At 60.1% G+C, this 19,117-nt stretch overlaps 1 protein-coding gene across 5 annotated transcripts in view; it reads right to left on the minus strand.

Moving 5' to 3' along the window:
• The window catches only part of TAFA5 (TAFA chemokine like family member 5), a 212,025-nt gene that overhangs the window by 41,023 nt on the left and 151,885 nt on the right, over positions 1 to 19,117 (minus strand). For all 5 annotated transcript variants that reach the window (XM_081248788.1, XM_081248790.1, XM_081248787.1 and 2 more), the window contains exon 3: positions 5,897 to 6,024. In XM_081248788.1, the coding sequence (XP_081104914.1) occupies positions 5,897 to 6,024 (128 nt within the window). The remainder of the gene's footprint in view (positions 1 to 5,896; positions 6,025 to 19,117) is intronic.

The following is a 19,117-nucleotide window of genomic DNA, read 5'->3' on the forward strand; positions in this document are numbered from 1 at the left end:
GTCCACCTGAAACCTCAGACTATGACCTTCTTCGGAATTGGGTCTTTGAAGATGCAATTAGTTATGGACCTTGAGATGAAATCATCCCTCATGTAGGCCGGGCCCTAAATGAGATGCTGGTGTCTCTGTAAGAGGAAAGAGGGAAGTTCAGGTGCCCAGGGAGGAAGCCGGAGGCCGAGCCTGGCGGGACGTGACCACAGCCCAGGAGCCCCCAGGACGGCAGGCAAACCCCAGAGGCTGGAAGAGGCAGGAAGGACCCTCCCCGAGGATGCAGAGGGAGTGCGGCCGCACTGACCCCTTGATCTTGGACCTCTGGCCTCCACACTGCGAGGGGGTGATTTTTGTTGCTGGAAGTCACCCAGTGTGTGCTCACTTGCTACAGCAGCTGTGGGAAGCTCAGAGCCTAAGTTTCTCGGTAAAGAAACCCCCGTGTCCTGACTGCACCCTCTGGGAGTCGTGGGTCTCACATCTCGGGACTTGGGTTTCTCTCCATCTCCGGGTTTTCAGGAAGCTCCCCTACACTTGGCGTTGGCCTTATGGGGTCCAGAGTTGCGCAGGTGTGACTCCTCCCTGGCGTGAGCCTCTGGGGGCTCCAGGCTCCTGCGGGGCACACAGGGGGCCCCAGCCATGGTCTGGGTAGGGAGGACTTGGGAGCCCTCCTGCGGCCTTTCCACCGGCTCCCCGTCAGCTCCGCCTCCACTCCACACACAGGGGGCCTGCGCCCCGACTCCTGAGTCCTGGGGTCTGAGCGTGACCCTGCCGCTCCCCTGGGGTTCAGCTCCCCGTGACCTGCCAAGTGCAGCTGCCTCTCCCGTTTGGCTTTGCTGTTGCCTCGTCTTCCGTTCACTCCCTGCACATCCCCGCCACATCCAGTGGTTTCCAGGGGGCAGAAGTGGGAAGCGTGTATTCTGTTCTTTACACCTGGGAGCCTGGTACAAGCGCCTGCGAAGTGCCCCCTGACTGCCCTTCGAGAACCTGAGCCCCAGCATGAGGGGTCCAGTGCTCGGGGCCCCAGGGGCTCCTCCTTCTGTGTGTCCAGCCCTGGGTGGGCACCTGGCACAAGGACCCTGGCTGAAGCATGGAGGCCTGAGCCACGTGCTGGGCGAGCTCCTTGGACAGAAGGCCCCGGCCAGTCTTTCTCAGGAATCTCGGTGGGAGGGGCCCACACCGGACACACACGAGGCCCTCGGGTAGTACATTTTGAATCCAGGAACCTCCAGGTTCCCAGGGGCCTCCAGGTCAGACCTAGGACTCCTCCCTCCTGAAGCTCCAAGCTTCCTGGGTGGGGCAGTGCTGGGTCTGCGGGGGCAGCCCGGATGAGACTGGCCGGCCCTGGGACGGTGAGGATGGACAACCAGAAGGGGCACTGCACCCTCCCCACCCCCTGCCCCATACTGGGCTGGCTCTTCAATCCTGGACCAGTCACGTGGAGGATGGACGCTCGGCATGGATGAGCGACAGTAAGAGCCGCCTGGGCCTGGATGCCATGTGGGTCAGTGTGCGCAGTGCACGCTGGCCTAAGTGCCGGGTTGCCCGGCCCAAGCACGGCCAGTTCACGACAAGATGACGGAGGCAGGGGTGATGAGCCGCAGGCCTCCAGGCTTCAGGCAGAGCTGGGCACTCCTCTGTCCCTCCAGGGCCTAAGGGAGCCCCCCGGGTGCCCGTCCGCACCTTGCTGCTGTGCACTCCCAGGTCCAGGTCACCTGGGCCTCGGCAGAATTTGGACTTCCTGGGGTAAAGGTGATCAGAGGCAGCTCCTGGGAAACCGCTTTTGTTGTCCTGAATTTCCATGACATCCAAGGTCCTGGAGTAGATTGTACAGACACCCCCCAGAATACCCCTTGCCCCCCATGGTGGTGTGTCCACGCAGCACAGAATTAAAATGTGGGACTTAATTGTTCATCTGAGAGACGGATTCAACCAGCTGGTTTGTTCTGGTCTAGGAGGTGTTCATTATAGCAGCTACTGTGGAGCATCTTTAACACAGAAGCACTGCACGTGGCAGATGGAGCATGTATCCGACTGTCCTGAGTGCCACTAAAGCCCGGGCGCCGCCCCAGCTGCTCACATTTGGACAGAAGCCGAGGGTGGGCAGGACGGCACTCCACTCAGGGGGCCTCACGCCTACCTGGGGTCTGGCCTCTTCCTTCCCCTCTGCCTGCCCAGTCAGCCCTCCTCTAAGGGGCCGTGAGGGGGCCGAGGAGGGGATGCTGTCTGCGACCTTGGGGAGGGCCTGTGATGTCCACCTGCTCAACTTGCCCGGTGCAGACCAACGTCACAGGCAAGCCTTAGAACAGGAATCGCCGGAGCCACAGACGCCAGGCCCCCCCCCCCACCAGCCCCAAGTACCTCCGGGATGCCAGGTCCCCAGCTCTTCACTGTAACCTGTCCTGGTACCCGTGTGACCTCACCTTGTGACCCTGTGTGTGCTTCAGGAAGCAGCTTTCACCCTCAAGACACAGATGCGCCCGAATGTTTTTATTCTGTTTCTTCCTCCTTCTTTTAAATGCAGATCATGAGCCACTAAATTAATTTCACGACCCACTAATGGGGTGATGACCTGCACTTTGAAAAGAGGTGATCTAAGAAATGCAAACGTCAGCATGTGCCCAGGGTCTGGGCTCTGCTGATCAATTAATCAGTTTATCACATGGATGTACGGGAACCCCGAATAAGGGGACGTGGCTGGCGGGACCACAAGGCCTGCGCCTGCCCTCAGGCAGCTCATGGTTTGCTGGGGACACAGAGAAGGGAGCAGCCACGGCCCATGCAGAGAAGGGGGTGGGGCGTGACCAGGCAGGGGGGCGATGACAGCCACTTCTGGACGTGGCCCTGGCTGCAGGGGCGCTGGGCTGAGACCCTGGCACCTGGGATGAATTAGCAGTCACGTGGCCAAGCAATCCTGAGTTGTCTTACAGCCCCCCTCACGGAGAACTAATTTATGCTAAAATGTGAAACCCCACAGTGCTAATCTGCCATCTGTAAGAGGCCCGAGATGCAATCGTGGAAGGGGATTACGTGCTCCAATTATAAGGTGTTTGGGTCAAGAGCTCAAATAAGCATTTTTCTTTTTTTTTTTTGCGGTACGCGGACCTCTCACTGTTGTGGCCTCTCCCTTTGTGGAGCACAGGCTCTGGACGTGCAGGCTCAGCGGCCATGGCTCACGGGCTTAGCTGCCCTGTGGCATGTGGGCTCTTCCCAGACCAGGGCACGAACCCGTGTCCCCTGCATCGGCAGACGGACTCTGAACCACTGCGCCACCAGGGAAGCCCCTCAAGTAAGCTTTTAAGAAAGCTTTGAAAATAGGTCTCCGCACGCAGGCCAGGGTCACCTCTGCAGACACTTGGGATGATGACAGAGCTCGCTGGTCCCCTAGGGTCATCTCAGCGGGATCTGCCAACCCAAGCACCCAGGGCCCACCTCCCCGGTGGGGATGTGACCCTGCGGGCCAGCACATAGGCGGGAGGTCACTGTCACCGAACACGTCCGGCCACTCGGCCGTGTCTCCGAGTGTGAGCGCTTCCCGCCGGGGTAGTGGAGGGGCCCTGGCCTGCCCCTCGTGTGGCGGGGCCTTCCTGCCTGGACCTTCTCCTGATGCACCTGTTCCAGCAGGAGGCGCCCTCCAGGGCGGGCTGATCTCAGGATGAGCGCATCAGAGACTGTCTTCTCACCGGGAAGACGCGTGGGCCTTCTGCAGCGCCAAGGCCGCATCTGAGTTGGGCAGACCCGGCAGATTCAAGCCCCAACTCCACGGCCCACTGACCCCCGGTCGTGGCCTCCCTCAGCCACCCCAGCTGCAGTTTTCACGTCTGGAAACCCGAGGTGATGGTTCTGAGCTCCGAGACCTGTGAGCCCGAAGGGAACGACTGTCTGCACCTTCTCAGCAAAGGTCTTAGAGCAACTTAAGCACCTGAGGCTGTGCCTGCAGGGAGAGGGCACTAGGGCTGCTGAAGGGGTGCCCTTTGCACGTAGAGGCCCCCCAGAACCTCCGAGGGGTGGGGGCGCACGGCGCTGGGAGCCGGGACGGGCTCGGGGGCTTGACGGGAGGAGATGCCCCGATTCACCGCAAGGAGACTGAGGGGTGCTGCCTGGGGCCACACGACCTGGAGGGCAGGCCTGACCCCGCAGCCATGCACAGCCAGGCCCGCCACGGAGGGCGGGTGGCCCGGAGCGCCCTCCAAGCCTCACCTCCTGTGGGTGTTCATTCAAAAGACCCCCAACGCAGCGCCTCCCGCACCAGGGCTGGCCCGGGCCCCCTGTGCATCCACACGCTGACCCCGGGCCCCACGGATCTGGGGACAGTGGTCCCGGGGGTCCAGGGGTCTGCTTGTCCCCCAGTCTCCACCTTTCGGGAAACCTCGAAAGGTCAGCTGCTTCCTAGACGGTCGGGGAGGCAGCGGTCCCACCTCAGAGGCCCTTCCGCTCCCAGAGCAATGAGGCAGGTGGCAGGTGATGAGCTGGCACGCCTGCACACTTGCCAGGTGTGATGACAGATCCCTCGCTTCCGTGCTGCACGTGGATGAACAAGCACGGCGGATGCTCAGACAAGCGCACAGCTGCGGCTTCAACGACTGGAGACCTGGGGGCGCTCGCTGCAGCCCAGCCCAACGCTCCTTGTGGGCGGCCCTGCTCGGGACGGGCGCCAGGCCTGCAAGGGGAGGCCGCAGGCAGGGCCCCCCTGCCTGAACTCCCGCCAACACAAGAGGCCTCCGAGACATCTGATGGGCTGCCTGGGTGCAGCCGGGGGCCCGCGTCTCCGCTTGACAGCCACGTCCTCAGAATGTGCCCCCAGAGGCCTGGCTTGTCCCCACCCGACCTCCCTGCCGGTGATGGGACCAGGGTGTCCGTGTCTCATCTCGGAACAGCTACACCTAAGTGGCCTCTTAAGGACGTTGCTGAAACAGCCCATCTGACTTCTCCAGCGGAGGTTACAAAGGCAGGAAGAGGTGGGTTTTCCTCTAGACTAATTCCTGAGGGGCCGTGGGCCCCGCTTCTCTGCCGTGGATGCCAGGGGAGAACTTCCAGATCCTTCCACGAGACCCCAGACCTCCCTGACATAACGTCCCCCAGCATCGAGGCGGGAATTTTGGCCAGGAGCCATAGCCCACCCCAGTCCTCCGCTGTCTACATCAACCTCACGAGGAAGAGCCGGATGAGAGGTGATAATTGGCTGGCAAAGTCCAACACTGTGTGGGCCCAGCATACGGAGCACCAGAGCCATCCCCGTGGCTCCGGCCGGGCGGCCCCGCTCCCCTGGCCCACACCATCCCAGCCTGTGCTTAATGAGTTTTCCTTCGGGAAAGGAATCTCAGAGCAAACAACCCCAAAGCCACTTTGCCACTCTCTGCCTCCCAGCCTGCGGGAGACCAGCCTGGGGAGCCCAGAGTCTACAACTGTCCCTCCCGGTGGCATCCAGGAGGGACAGAGGCACCCTCAGGGGCTCTCGGGGTCTCTGCTCCAAACGGCCACCATGCCTGCCTGGTGGGGGGAGGGGATGGCCTGGATGAGGCCCACGGCCCCTCCCCAATCCTTTTTCTTTAAAGGCCCTTCGTGCTGAAGCCCTTCTGTGGGTTCTAACCTTCCCTCCAGCCTGGAGCTGGGAGTACATCGCCCAGAAACAGGACAACTTCACCGGCAATCTCGTGTGGGCTGACCGGCCTGGAGGGGGTTCTGTCCAGCCTCTCGGGCCGCTGGGCACTCAGTGACCATGTGATGGGTCTGAGCAGCCCGGAGACAGACTGATCCGGCTGCACAGCAGGGAGGTTCTGGAGGAGGGGGTGCTGGCAGCCTGTCTGTCTGTCCTGTCATCACGGGTGTAGGGTGTACCCCTGCCCCAGTGTGCTCTGCTGCCTAAGGCTCCCGCACCCCCAGCACAGCCGGGGCGCCGCGTACGTACCGTGGTGGTCTTTATCCGCCCGCCGGGCTGCGTGCACGTCCAGCCTGACCGGTTGATCAACAAGTCACAGCCTTCCCCCTCCAGACAAGGGAGCATGTCACACCACTGCTTTGTTTTGATAATTCGTGCTGCGGAGAGAAGAGAGAGCTGTCAGCACTGGCCTGGGGCATGAGCAGTACCTACGCAGCCCGATTCCCAGTACCAGAATTCAGGGATGGGACGGTCCAGTGGGCAGCGCCTGGTGTCAATCAGGGTGGCCTGGCCAGACTGCTGCCCCCTCCCTGGCCTTGCAGTCAATCACTCACTGCCCACCACCAGCTCTGCCATTGGCCACTCAGTAAGTAGTGACTGAGGGCATTGGGGACAGTTTCAAGGACCTCCCTTCCTGGAGGCAACAATATACTTCTCTCCTTTGTCTGGAATCTACATGAGAGCCAGGAAAGACAGCAGCGGGCGGGGGTGGGGGAGAGGTCTCCCAGTCAGGACCCCCCTCAGATGCAGTGGGGACTGCCCGTCTGCAGGCCAGAATCCTGGGGCCTGGGTGGGTGCTGGGAGGGAGGTGGGCATGGGGAGGGTGGGGACTCCTGGCAGATCGTACGGAGGCCACGGCCCTCCCGGGGCCTCATCCACAAAGGGGACTCCCCCCACCACCCCGAGGACATCCCAGGGCTGGTGACATCAGGACTCGAGTCCTTGTCATTGTCAGATGGGGTGGGGAAGGTGGACCCCGTGGCCACTAAGCACTCATGACTCCAAACCCACGCTTCCAGGCAGAAGGGGCCTGCGTCTCTCTCTTCCTGGGAAACCCACCACCTTTCTGTGGCAGTGGTGGGAGGGCCTGGGAAGCCATCTGTGATGGAGACCCTGGAAGGAGGGACTTTGTGATGGAGAGAACACCGACGGTATGCATGGAACTGTTCAAGGAACCTGGGAACTACGGGTCATTTTGAATTAGAACAGAGTGATGCGCGTCCTTTTTAAAGCAGGTTCGACTGCCCTGGTGGCTGCAGCGGCCCCCATGGCCCCACCCTGCTCTTCCTGCATCTTGAAATTCTTAATAACTTTTAAAAGATCCCAGCATTTCCACTTTGCATGCGGGCCGCCTATCATGCCACCAGTCCTGCAGGCAGTGACTGTCCCTACAAAGGCAATAGGGGACCTGGGAGGGGCCTCACCCCATGGGGGCCTGGGCCTTGGGGCCCCTGCAGGGGTGGGTGAGTCGGTGAGTCTTAACAAAGGGTGGACTGGGAGGTGGCCTGGAAAACAGACAAGGATGGCATCCCAGGTGACCTCTTGATGCCAATTCTGACAAACAAGCAGGAGCTGCCTGAGCACAGCGGGGTGTCCTGGGATCGATTGGTGGTGCCTGCCAAGGGCACAGCAGAGGGCCCTGTGGGTAGTGTGCTGCTCACCTGGACCCACACCAAGCATCTCTCTACCCACAGCCAGCTGGTCATCCTGAGACCAGCTCCTTTCTAGGCCGAGCTACGGACGGAATTGTGACCCCCACCCCCTGCAGTCACAGGGTGAAGTCCTGACCCCAGAGTGGCTGGACTTGGAAACAGGGCCTTTACAGAAGTACCTGAGGTTAAATGAGGTCATAAGGGTGGGGCCTCACCCCACAGCATTGGTGCCCTTATAGGAACTGACCTCAGAGAGCTCAGCCTCTCCCACGTGGGACACAGCACAGGCGGCCGTCTGTGGGCCAGGAGGGGGTCCCCACCAGTCAGCTGCACCTGCATCGCAGCCTCCTCGCCTCTGGACTTTGAGAAAATGAATTTCTGCTGTTCAAGGCCTACAGCCTATGGTGCTTTGTGACCCCAGCCTAAGCTAAGACGGCCCGGGAGACCTCACAGTGCGGAAATGCCCCGCAGCCAACTGAAGTCAGAGTGGAAAAACACTCCAGCTGAGTGTCAGCATGGTTCCCACAGAAGAGGAGACGTGGCTCTGCTCTCATGGCAGGCATGGGGGACGGGCCGTCTCGCTGCCCAGAAACGTCTCTAGGCCACGGCAGGCCCGGCTCCAGCCGCACCTCGTGCTCCACGCAGCCCTCCCAGGATGTGCGGGCCACAGGCGGCTGCATTCCCCAGCACATCCCCTCGGGACTCTTTTCCTCATCTGCTCATCGTTCCCACAGAAGTCCCAGGAGCAGCCCCGCCGTCCCTGGTGCACCATTTTGGTGACAGTAAATGACAACACAAAAACCTCGTCACACACCAACAAATGTAAACCGTAAACCCATGAGGAAGCAACAGGATTGAAATACACACCCTGCCAATCCCCGGAAACCCTATGTGCATGGCTTAGAGACGGTCCTGACGAATTAGAGAAAGAAGGGAGGGTTTCTCTGGGATCAACCAGGACAGACGGCGTGGGAGGAGGCTCAAGAGTGGCTAAAAAAAATCTGGACCTGTGCTCCTGTCTGTCTCCTGGGCCACACCCAGGGGAATGCTGTCAGTGTACTGTGCCTGTCACCACGGAGGGGGTACCCAGACCCCAGCTGTGCTCAGGGAGTGGAGCCAAGAGCAGGAACTTGGCCTTCTCAGGTGATAGACCTGCCCTCAACTGCAAGAGGGAAATGCAGTTCTGGAGGCAGGGAGGCCGAGACGAGGCCCCATACAGAGAGACTGGAGCCATTCAGAAGGGCATTGGCCCAGACCAGCGGGGCAGGGCAGCATGGGCAACGTCAGAGGCCTGGTTCTGATACCCACGCTTCCCTGGCTAGCCTGCAGGACCAGACAACAGAGGAGGGATGGGTTCAATCCTGCACTGCTGTGCCAGCAGAGGACTTCGAGCCAGCAGTGCTTCCCGTGGGCTCCGTCCTCCCTGGGAAGCTTGGTGACCAAGGGGACAGAGGAGAAGCTGCAAGTGGAGTACCTGGCCCAGGGCTTGGCCAGTCCATGTGTAAAACACACACCCTTCATGGTCAGGTGAGGACAGAAGCCACTCTTGGCCGCTGACCGTGGGGCTGGAGACGGTAGATGGACACAGGCAGAGACTGAGCCAGCCTCCAAGCATCCAAGGGGCTGGGACGCCTGCTGGTCTCCTGAGGCTCCTCCTCCCAGGACGCGGCTCAGCTCGGCTCCAGGCCCTCGGTCAAGGACACGGGCCCTGTTCCCCTTCCCCAAAGCACAGGGGGCGTCACCAAGCCTTAATCCCCTCTTCTCTGTCCCACACGCAGTACTAAGAGGCGGGGTGACGGCGGTGGGGGAACATGCAGCCCCCATTCTCCTGGGGGGAGCCCCACAAACATAACAGGACAACATTTGAGGGTCAGTCAGGAAGAGGGAGGAAAGCTTGAGGGGCAGGGTCCCAAGTGCCTTCAATAGGGGGAGGGGCGTAGGTCCTGCCCACGCTGCAGCCACAGAGCCTGGCCACACACGTTCACACACACTTACACACGTGTGCACATGTGCACAGGAATGCAGAGGTCACACAAACGCCCACGTGCAGGCACATGCACACACGTAAACACCCACAAAGGCATGCACACCACACCCACACGTGTGAAACAGCACACACGTGTACACCACGGACATACACACAGATACGCGCACACGTTCACAGGCACGCTCACTGCCATACTTGTGGGACCACTTCATGGGCTGGCCCGGCACATAGCAGGCATGCGGGTGTGTCTGCAAAACAAATAGGCATACCTGCTGCCTGGCCACTGCCCTGTCCCCACCTGGCGCCGTGGCCTGGGCGTGCTGGTGCTGGCCCTGCGGAGGGCACTGGCCAGCCAGGCTGATCACACAGCGCCTTGCGTTGGCCGCGGGAGCTCGGCTCACTCAGCCCCGCCCACGTCCTGCTGCGGGCGGACGGAGGCGCAGGACTGGGCTACCACGTCCCACGGACAAAGGGGCCTTTCGTGCCCACACGTCACCGCCTCCTCTTCTCTGGCCCCAGCGTCGTGGCAGCTCCCAGCGGGGGAGGGCGTCACCCAGGGCTGGGGGTGCTGAGGGGGCAGAGGGATGGCGGCTGACGGCTGCGGACGGCGGCCCAGCCTGTTCCTGTCACAGCCACGGGGCCCTCGGCCCGTGCAGGCCAGGGGTGTGGATCTCCCGCTGGCCACGCGCCCAGTGCCTGTCCCGGGCCTCGGGGCCCAGCGTGGATCAGCTCTGCAAGCTCGAGCCTTTGAGAGGAAGCGGAAGCCCCGGGACCCGGCCCGGCCCACACGCCTCTCCCTGCGCCTTGCACGTACACACGCCCACGTGCACACACATCCACCGTGTGCACGTGTGGACGTCGGCCTGCAGGGTCCCCATCTCTCCAGCGGCCAGTGCTGGGGCCTTGGGATGGAGAGGCTGGGTCCCTTCTCTCCGAATCTCCCTGTGCGAGGACACCCGGGTGATTCCAGGCCCGGAGAGGCTCATTCCCAGCTGCCGCCCCCCAAGAAGGAAGACGCCCCTGCAGCCCAGCTGCTTGGGAAGGATAGAACAGAAGGCCTCTTGGGACACAGAGGGCGCCGGGCCAAGCTCTCAGGCAGGCAGGGGCCTGGTGGCTGGGAGGGGAGCAGGGCAGGGCCCAGGGCGTCCAAGGGGCTGAGAAGCGGGGGGCCCGGCTGGGGTGCAGGTCCTGGATACGACCGGACTGCTTCAGGTGGGTCTGGGTCAATCGGCTGAAGGGCCAACTTGCCAAAACTGTGGGACAAACTGTGCCTGGAGTCGAAGACACATCCTGGCAGCTGCAGGGTGACAAGGGCCACAGAGGGGGCTGTGGGGACACAGCCAAGAGGAGACGGAGTGATGTGTATTCAAGGGACAGGACGGCTCTTCCCAGGTGAGCAGGGTGGCACCGCAGCCCACGAAGAACCCAAGGGAGGACCCTCAGGACAGGTGCGCTCACCAGGGGTCCTAACGGGGACATAGCTCATCTGCCTTGGGGCCCTGCCTGGGGGACCAGCTCCTTCCTCCTTAAGAGATAGAAGGAGCCCGGCCCCTGTGGTCCCGGCTCTGAAGATCAGCCGCCTGGGATCAGAGGGATTCGGGACTAAATTCACTCAGATCTGACAGCCAGCAGAGAGAGGGGCCTTTGGTTGAGCTCATTTACACCCCAAAAAGCTAATGGTGCTTTACATACGCAATTTCTCAGGAGCCTGCAAAACATTCAGAGTTGGTCTCAAACAGCAGAGGCCAGCAGCATCTTTCTTCGGAAGGCCCGTGAGACAAAGCTTTTTTTCTTATCTGCTCACATTTCCTGAGCCCTTGCCCTCACCAGTCCCCGTGAGGGCCTCTGGCTGGCTTAGCCCTGGAGCTGCAGTGTCCACCCTCCAGGGCCAATGCTCGGGAAAAAGACGACCCACGTGAGGCAGGAAAAACGCGGGAAGGGCCAGGACTGAAGGCAAAAGCTGGAGGGCCTCAGAGTCCAGACTCGCCCTGTTCAAAAGGGGCACTAAGCGTTGTGGCTTCTCCCCAGTGCTCTCCTCGACTGGGCTAAGCATCCCTATTTGATTCCTTTCAACCTTCTTGATCAGCATCCCGAGGAGGTACAGAGGGTCTGAGTGGACCCCAGTTCAATCAGCTCACCAGCCATGGGAGCCTCCTATGGCCAAGAGCCTGTGTGCCCAGCCGTTGATCCTGTGTGTGTGTTTGTGTATATGTGTGCGTGTGTGCACACACCTGTATGTTGGGTGCGCACGTGAACGCACAAGTATTTGTGTGTGGGTATGTCCCTGTGTGATGTCTGAAATTCTATTCTAGTGACTGAGCTGCACATATGTGGGAACCCTGCCGCCAGCAACACCCCTCTCCCCACCATGATGCCCATGATGCTGGGACCCCCTCTTTGTTTACCAGCACAAACAAGCTCCAAAGATGTGGAAGCTCAGAAACACGCCCCTGCAAGATGCCCTCGCCCACCCCCCCGAAACCTAAGGATTGGACAACCAGGACGACCTTGAAGCCATCCGGGGTCTGGTGGATAGCACGCCTGCTCAGACGGCAACTGCAGTGACCAGCGCGCTGCTCGCTTGAGTCTGGACAGATGGACGGGGATCGCGGAGACCATATCGCTCCGCTCAACGCCTGCACCCTTTGCTGCTCATAAATTGCACGGTTCCCTTTGGAATAAACTGTTTCTTCATTTCCATTAACACGAATCTGCTTACTTTACTCAACAGCTTGGAAAAATGAATCATCTAGAACAAAACCAGTGGGATTCCAGAAATCTCTGGCCACATTCTCAGATACAGTCATAAATGGACTTTGTCTGTCTGAGACGGGGAGGCCGCTGTCTCTGGCAGCATCTAACCCAGAAGTATCTGTCCCCAAACTCCCCTGGATCTTGCTGGTGACAGAGGGGTGAGGCCACATCCACACCCATGAGGAAAGGGGTGGCTGACATTTAATATAAGCATATAGATATTAATTACACATACACACACACACGGGAGTCAAATATAACTGGGATATATCAAGGGTTCTGGAAGAATCTATCGCATGAAGAGCTGACACAGGCCCTGAGGATGTAATCCAGATGCTACTACTGCAGGGAACGTTTCGAGGACCCCAGGAGGGCCCTGGGCTCCCATCTCTGTGCTCCTCAGGATGGCACGTTGAGGCCCCTCCTGGGAGCAGTTACCAGCAGGGGCAGGAAAGCCCGTGGGGCTGGGAGGTCAGAGGGCACCCTGGGTAGCCCCCGAGCTATCCTTAGAGACCTTCCCGGCAATAGCCACTCTCAGGCCATCCCTCCCTGGCAGCCTGGCCCCGGGGACGGGAGGAATCAGAGGAGTAGCGCTCTGGAGGAGGGCACAGCGATGGTGGAAGGACAGGTGAGCCCACAGGAGGCCCCGCACAGCCTGGGGAGGGCCGGCAGCTGTGGGGAGATGACGTGGCACACTTGGGCCTCCCTGCCTGGCGGGCTCTGGTCTCCCCCTGACCCCACCAGGGGATCGGTGGCCTTGGGCTTGGGAAAGCACAAACAACCAGAGCATTTTCTGGGACACCCCCATGATTCTGGGAGAAATCCATTTTGCCCTTACACACCCAGGGCAGCTTCTGCATTTTACGAACTCCCATTTGAAACGTCAATGCCCAAACACACCAGGTGAGCACACCTGGCGGGACCGAGCAGGCCAGGTAGCTTTTGGGGGCTCTGAACCAAGCTTCTGGGCGGTGAAGGCAGCTGCTGACCACGGGGACCGGCTTGCTAGTCCTCACGGGGAGTCACAGGCTCCTTTATCGACACACTGACTATTGGTTGTTACTTACGAGGAATCAATTCACCTGATCTCCACATCACACGTGGGGACAAGGAAGCTCAGAGAGGTCGGGAGATTTCCACATTCACACAGTGGCCGGAAGGGGATGGTGCAAGGGCTTGAGCCCGGCCAGCCTGACCAGGGTCCCCCACGCTCCCTGATTCCATGCGGCCGTGCGCAGGAACGGGCTCCCAGAGGCAGCAAGAGGATGAGCAGGCAGGGCCCGGCCAGCAGGAGAAACCATGGCTCGACCAGGGAGGAGAGGAGGCCAGGCTGGCGTTCGGAGCTCAAGCCCTTGGGGTCCGAGTCCCAGTGTGCTGCTGCTCACAGCTGGGCCCTCAGGTCAGGCGCCCACCCTCTCTGTGCCTCGGTTTTCTCACCTGTGGATGGGACGAAGGCCACTGTGTCGGGGCAGGGTAGGGGGCTGATGCAAGGACAGAGCTGATGTAAGAGCCAGTCAGAACGGCTGCGGCTGAGGGAAAGCCCCCCGCCCCACCACTGTTCATTCTCTCAGCATCATTATGGGCTAGGACAGCGCAAGGGATGCTGTGGCACGAAACACGCATGTCCCCAGCACCAGGCTGCTCTGCTGCAGGCGGGTGGCTGGCCCTGCAGTTGGTGTGGGGCAGAGGCCTTCGGTCCCAGCATCCTGAGCTCTGGAGGCCAGCAAAGGACAGCACAGCCATACCGAGGACCAGTGCCAGGGCCACTGAGGGGACAGGGAGGTGACCCTCCTCTGGGGCAGCCCCATCCCCCCAGACTCTGTTAAAGGGCCCTTATGTAGCCGCCGCCTGCCCCGTCCTCCATCTCCGGGTCCGCTAGGCCCTCCACGCTGCTCCACAGCTACACCCCCAGCTGCACGGGACCAACTCAGGCCCCTTCCTGTGGTCCACCACGCTGTCCCGAGACGGGCATCTCTGCTGTTTGCGCTTTCCAGCTTAGCTCTGCTATCAACACGCCTTTCGTCTTCTTTTGAATTATCTTCTCAGGACATATTTCCGGGAGAGGAATTACGGGGTCAGAGGGCCTGAGCGTCTCCACGGCCCTGGACGCATCCTGCCAGGCTGCCCGCCAAGTGGACCAGACCCCAACCATGGCCAATCATGTGTCCTCGGTCATCTGTCCCCAGGGGAGTTGGCACCGGGTCCCGTCCTGCAGGAGACTCTGTGACCATCAGTAGGTGGGTCAGAGGGCAGCTTTCTGACGGCCTTGGGCCTGAATAACTCTCTCCTACAGACATTTATTCTGTGCACGTTAGGCCCGTGAGCCTGTGTTCTGAGAGCTGCAGGTAGAAATGGCATTTGCTGTCCTCCCTGGAGAAGCTGCTCCGTACCCGAGATGCCCCAGGCCAGGGTCACAGTGCTCTGGAGGAGGGGCGGGGTCTTGGCAGGGGTCACGGGATACTCCAGGAGGCCTGGGTGGTGGCTTGTCCCAGCCCCTCTCTGTCCCCAGAAGCATCTGGGGGGTAGAGGATGGACGGGGTCCTGGGGCTCCCACCATGCTGGACCCACAAGACCAGCCAGTGGCATCCCAGCCCCGAGGGGCCTCCAGGCTGGCTCCAGAGGCCTGGCTGCCAGCTCTGGGCTGCTCTGGCCTGGGACTGTCTGGGTCTGCGGTTGGCAGCCCGGGGACAGGGAGCTGCTTCCCATTCTGACCCGCCCGGGGCTGTGCTCCGCCTACAGCCCCCCACCATCCCCAACAGGGCTTTCTAACACATACACAGGTATACGTCTATTCACGCGCATATTAGGAGCTTCTACGTGCTCACACATTTTGCTTGGTTCCCAATAATTAGAGTACGCTGCATGCACATATCTGCCCTACCTGCGATTTCAGGGAGGGCTGTGCTGATATTCATCAGTTTATAGGGTTAGCTTCATTCCCTCAACCTTCCCCCGGTGCCAGGCTGTGCCAATTCCTCTTGTAGGAGCTGTGCCAATTCCTCTTGTAGGAACTGGGTACACAGAATTGCCTCCAATGGTCCCAAAATATGCTTCCGGTCTTTGCCATGCTGATTACAGCTGACAGCCAGGAAGGGGGGGTCTGTGATGGCAGCGGGGCCTTGAATCACAGCAGCTCCCGGCTACCCACCTGTGTTCTGGGGGCCCCAGACGTCCCAGCTGAGAGCGTGGTGTGGATTCTCACAGCAGCCTCGGGTGGACACAGGGCCGTGGGGAGAAGGAACACAGAACCTGAAGGAACCTGAGACCCTGAAGTCACAGTAAGGAGCTGCCCAGGTAGAGGGGAGGGAGGGAGGGAGGGGCCTCCATGCAGAGAAGCCCCCATGCAGGGCTGGCCCTGGGCACACACCTGCTTCAGCTCCCAGCTCTGAGGCCCACTTGGTGACAGGCGGACTTCAGCCCCAGGATGGAGGGACGTAGGGCCCAACATCTGTCGACCCTGTTGGTGAGGCTTAGTGGGCTCAGCTGGAAAAGGTGTGAGGAGATGGAGGCCTAACGGAGCGTCCTGGGCAGCCACACGTGGCCACTGACCCTACGTCCGCACTGGTCCAGGTGATGGTTTAAAAGCTCGCTGCGCTGCGGCGCACGGGTAGTGCACGGAAGGGGGTCCACTAGGATGCTGGGGGGATGGAGCATGTGGTCCTGGATACACAGGTAAGCGTCGGGTCAGGAGAAGGGTGCCAGGGACGAATGGCCCTCCCTATCCTGGCTTTCCAGAACCTTCTCTGACCCTACCCGGCTTCTGCTCCTGGTCTGGGGTTGGTGGCTTGTCATCGCTACCATGGCTCCTGCTGCTCCTGGGGTCACGGGGCCTGACACTCAGCACCGTGTGCAGGTCACGTACCTGTCCCCCCTCACTGGTTTGGGCATCTCCCCTCCCCCACCCTCACTCAAGACGGGCAGGACAGTAAGGCCAAAACGCCAACAGGAAGAGCTGCATCAGTACAGGGTCCTGAAGACCCCATCCCATTCCATCCTCACCAGGCCAAAGCAGGAAGGCAGGTCCCAGCCAGCAGACTAGGGACAGGCTCCGAGGGGCAGCCCCCCGCACCCCTGCACCACCCCCAAGCCAGCCGGGGCCTGACTCTGCTGTCCAGGGGTGGCCTCTCTGCCCAACCTGGCCAGGGAGCCCGAGGCTCGGGGACTTCTTGGGAGCAGCCCGCCTCCTCTTTGAGGGGGGCCACCCCAGGGGTCTGGCTCCGGGCTCCCGGAACTGCTCTGGTCTCCTTGGTCACTTGGGATGGACAGACGTCGGTGAGCCAGCCCAAACTGCAAAACCTCTGAGAGTCACACCTTCCTCCTTTGCAGACAAGGCAGCTGTCAGTTTTCTGGAGTCTTCTCAGGTGTTCTGAACACTTCGGGGCCAAGCACGGGAGGCCCCCGTCCGCCCTTGGTACCGGGATTAACCCATCAGGGAAGCGAGTGGGATGGGAGTGGGCAGAGCTCAGCCGCTGGGACCCCCGAGCTCAAGGGGCCTGTCAACCTCTACCTCCCGGGCAAAGAGGGCCATGGTCACTCACTCAGGCTGCACTCTCCCCAAGCCATGGGGCACGCCCAGCTCAAGGATGTGGGCCTGTTCTCAGGACCAAGGGGCAGGCGGGGAGACCCACTTTCCCTGGATAAGCCTGGGGTCCAGTGGCCCCAAGGCCATGCACGCTCCCAGGTGGGGTCTGTGATGGAGGCCAAGGCCGTGGGCCCCGCCAGGCTGGCACACGTCACAACCACGACCCGACAATTCGGGAAGAAAAGGCACATTCTCCTCCTGGTCATTCATGCTGAATCCTTTAATCACTCAGAAAAGAAAAATCTGCAAAACCCAGATTACATTTTAAAATTAGACAAAATTTTCTTTCGACAACTTCTGGACAGCATAATTTAGCGAGAACAGTCTCGATAATTATTTTTTCTTTAAATAGTTACGGTAGAGTGGATTAATTTTTGAGACGGTTCTCTGATTAGTGTGATTCATTAGCTGCCTGGGACCTGTCCCCACCAGAGCTCGAGAATGGAGAAGTTTCCCTGTATGATTAGTTAGCATCCTGTGCCCGTGGAAAACACTCCAGATTTGGGTAATCAAACTGGATTGAGAGAGAAAAACCACAGTTGTCATGAGCTACCTGTCTCGTTATTTCACCAGGATTAAGAAATGTAAGTAGAGGGGAAAAGAAAAACACTCCAATCATTTCTCTTGGGCAAATTCCCATGAACTGACAGAAGCTCCTTGAGAGGGCAGACAGGAGATGCCACCGGCTTTTCATTTTAACCTGAGGCAGGAAAGCATCTCCCTGGTTCCGGGAGATGGCAGGGCTCCTGGGGGGCAGCAGGGGAGCGTCACGGCCTCACTGTGTGGAGACCCTGCACATCCCTTCGTAGAGAGCTGGGACACACTTTCATTTAGGGAGGCCACTTGTGGCAGCCGGGCGCCCATGGGGGTGGGGGCTGTGTTGTGGGTCAGTCTCCCAGGAAGTGATGAGGGCCATGGTCCAGGGGCGTGGTCTTGCCTGCATGGGGGAGATGCTGGACATGACAGAGGGGCACTGAGGCTGAGAACACTGGCTGCTTTCAGGGAATCCAGGCCCCCACTAGGACTCAGACCTATCAGCTCTCACAGAAACTTTCACTGTGAGGAGCATGAAATATTTAGAAAACCATCCTCTGTCCACTCGTTTCTCCTTCTGTTCACCTGTCCATCCATCCAGTCATCCACCCCTTCATTCATCTATCTACCCATCTGTCCAACTATCCATCCACCCAACTATCCATCCACCCAATTATCCATCCATCCACCATCCAGTCATCCACCCCTCCATTCATCTATCTACCCATCCATCCAACTATCCATCCACCCACTCATCCATCCATCCATCCATCCATCCACCACCCATCCATCCACCCACCTATCCATCCATCCATCCACCCATCCACTCATCCATCCATCTGCCCACTCATCCATCCATCCACTCATCGACTCATCCACCCATCCATCCATCCATCCACCCATCCATCCATCCATCCATCCATCCATCCGCCCACTCATCCATCCACACACCCATCCATCCATCCATCCATCCATCCACACACACATCCATCCATCCACACATCTATCCATCCACCCACCCATCCATCCACTCATCCATCCATCCGCCCACTCATCCATCCATCCACTCAAACCTTTGGCGTTCAGAGCATCGTGAAACCCTGAACTTAACTTCCTTCCCCCAATGGTCAGAGAGGCCTGGCAGCATCACACAGTGTCACACGTACTGGGAAGGGCCAAGGAACCCACTGCTCAGGGACCCCTCTGTCCTCCTTCCCCCCGGAGCAAACTTCAGAAGGAGGAGGGAGGGAAGGGGTGGCATCGGTGGCTGTGTTGACCCCACCCTGCCTCCCTCTGACTCCTGAGGCAAGCATGGCCAATGCGTAGTCAACACGAGGCATTCTGGGCTTCCCACCTCTCCCCTCCTCTGAGCCTCTCCTGCGTCCATGGGGAAGGTCAGCCGGCAGTGATGCAAGAAGCCAGGGACAGCCCATGGGCTCCAAGGCCTCTGCCCAAGCTCTTCCTGACTGGCCCAGAGAGGAACTGTAAAGAAGCAACCTGTGACCACCTCTCGAGAAGTAAACAGTGGGGAAGACGGGCGGAGGTGGAGGCTTGGGGTCGCCATTGTAAGTGGGGAACCATCGAGTTTCAACCCACGGAACTAGAGGTGCCAGCGGCTCTTGGAGGGTGTTCTCCAGACCAACCTCCCCATCCTCCAGCAGCTCTGCTCTCTCCTCCCTGACATGGGCACCTGCCAGTTGGCCCTGATGGCCTCAGAGACCCCAACCCCTTACCCCTGCAGGAAGGGAGGTTGTGAGGCCTGTGGAAAGGTATCGATAGGGAGATGCTGGCCCAGGAGGAGGCTGGTGCCTCCCGGGGATGAAGGTGGACACATCACTCCAGTCTCTACCTCCATCATCACATGGTCTGCTCCCCAGGTGCCTCTGTCTTCACGTGGTATTTCCTCCTCCTATAAGGACCCCAGTCAATGGATCAGAGCCCACCCTGATGACCTCATCTTA

Source organism: Mesoplodon bidens (assembly GCF_964165515.1).
Source record: "Mesoplodon bidens genome assembly, chromosome: 11".
NCBI lineage: Eukaryota > Metazoa > Chordata > Mammalia > Artiodactyla > Ziphiidae > Mesoplodon > Mesoplodon bidens.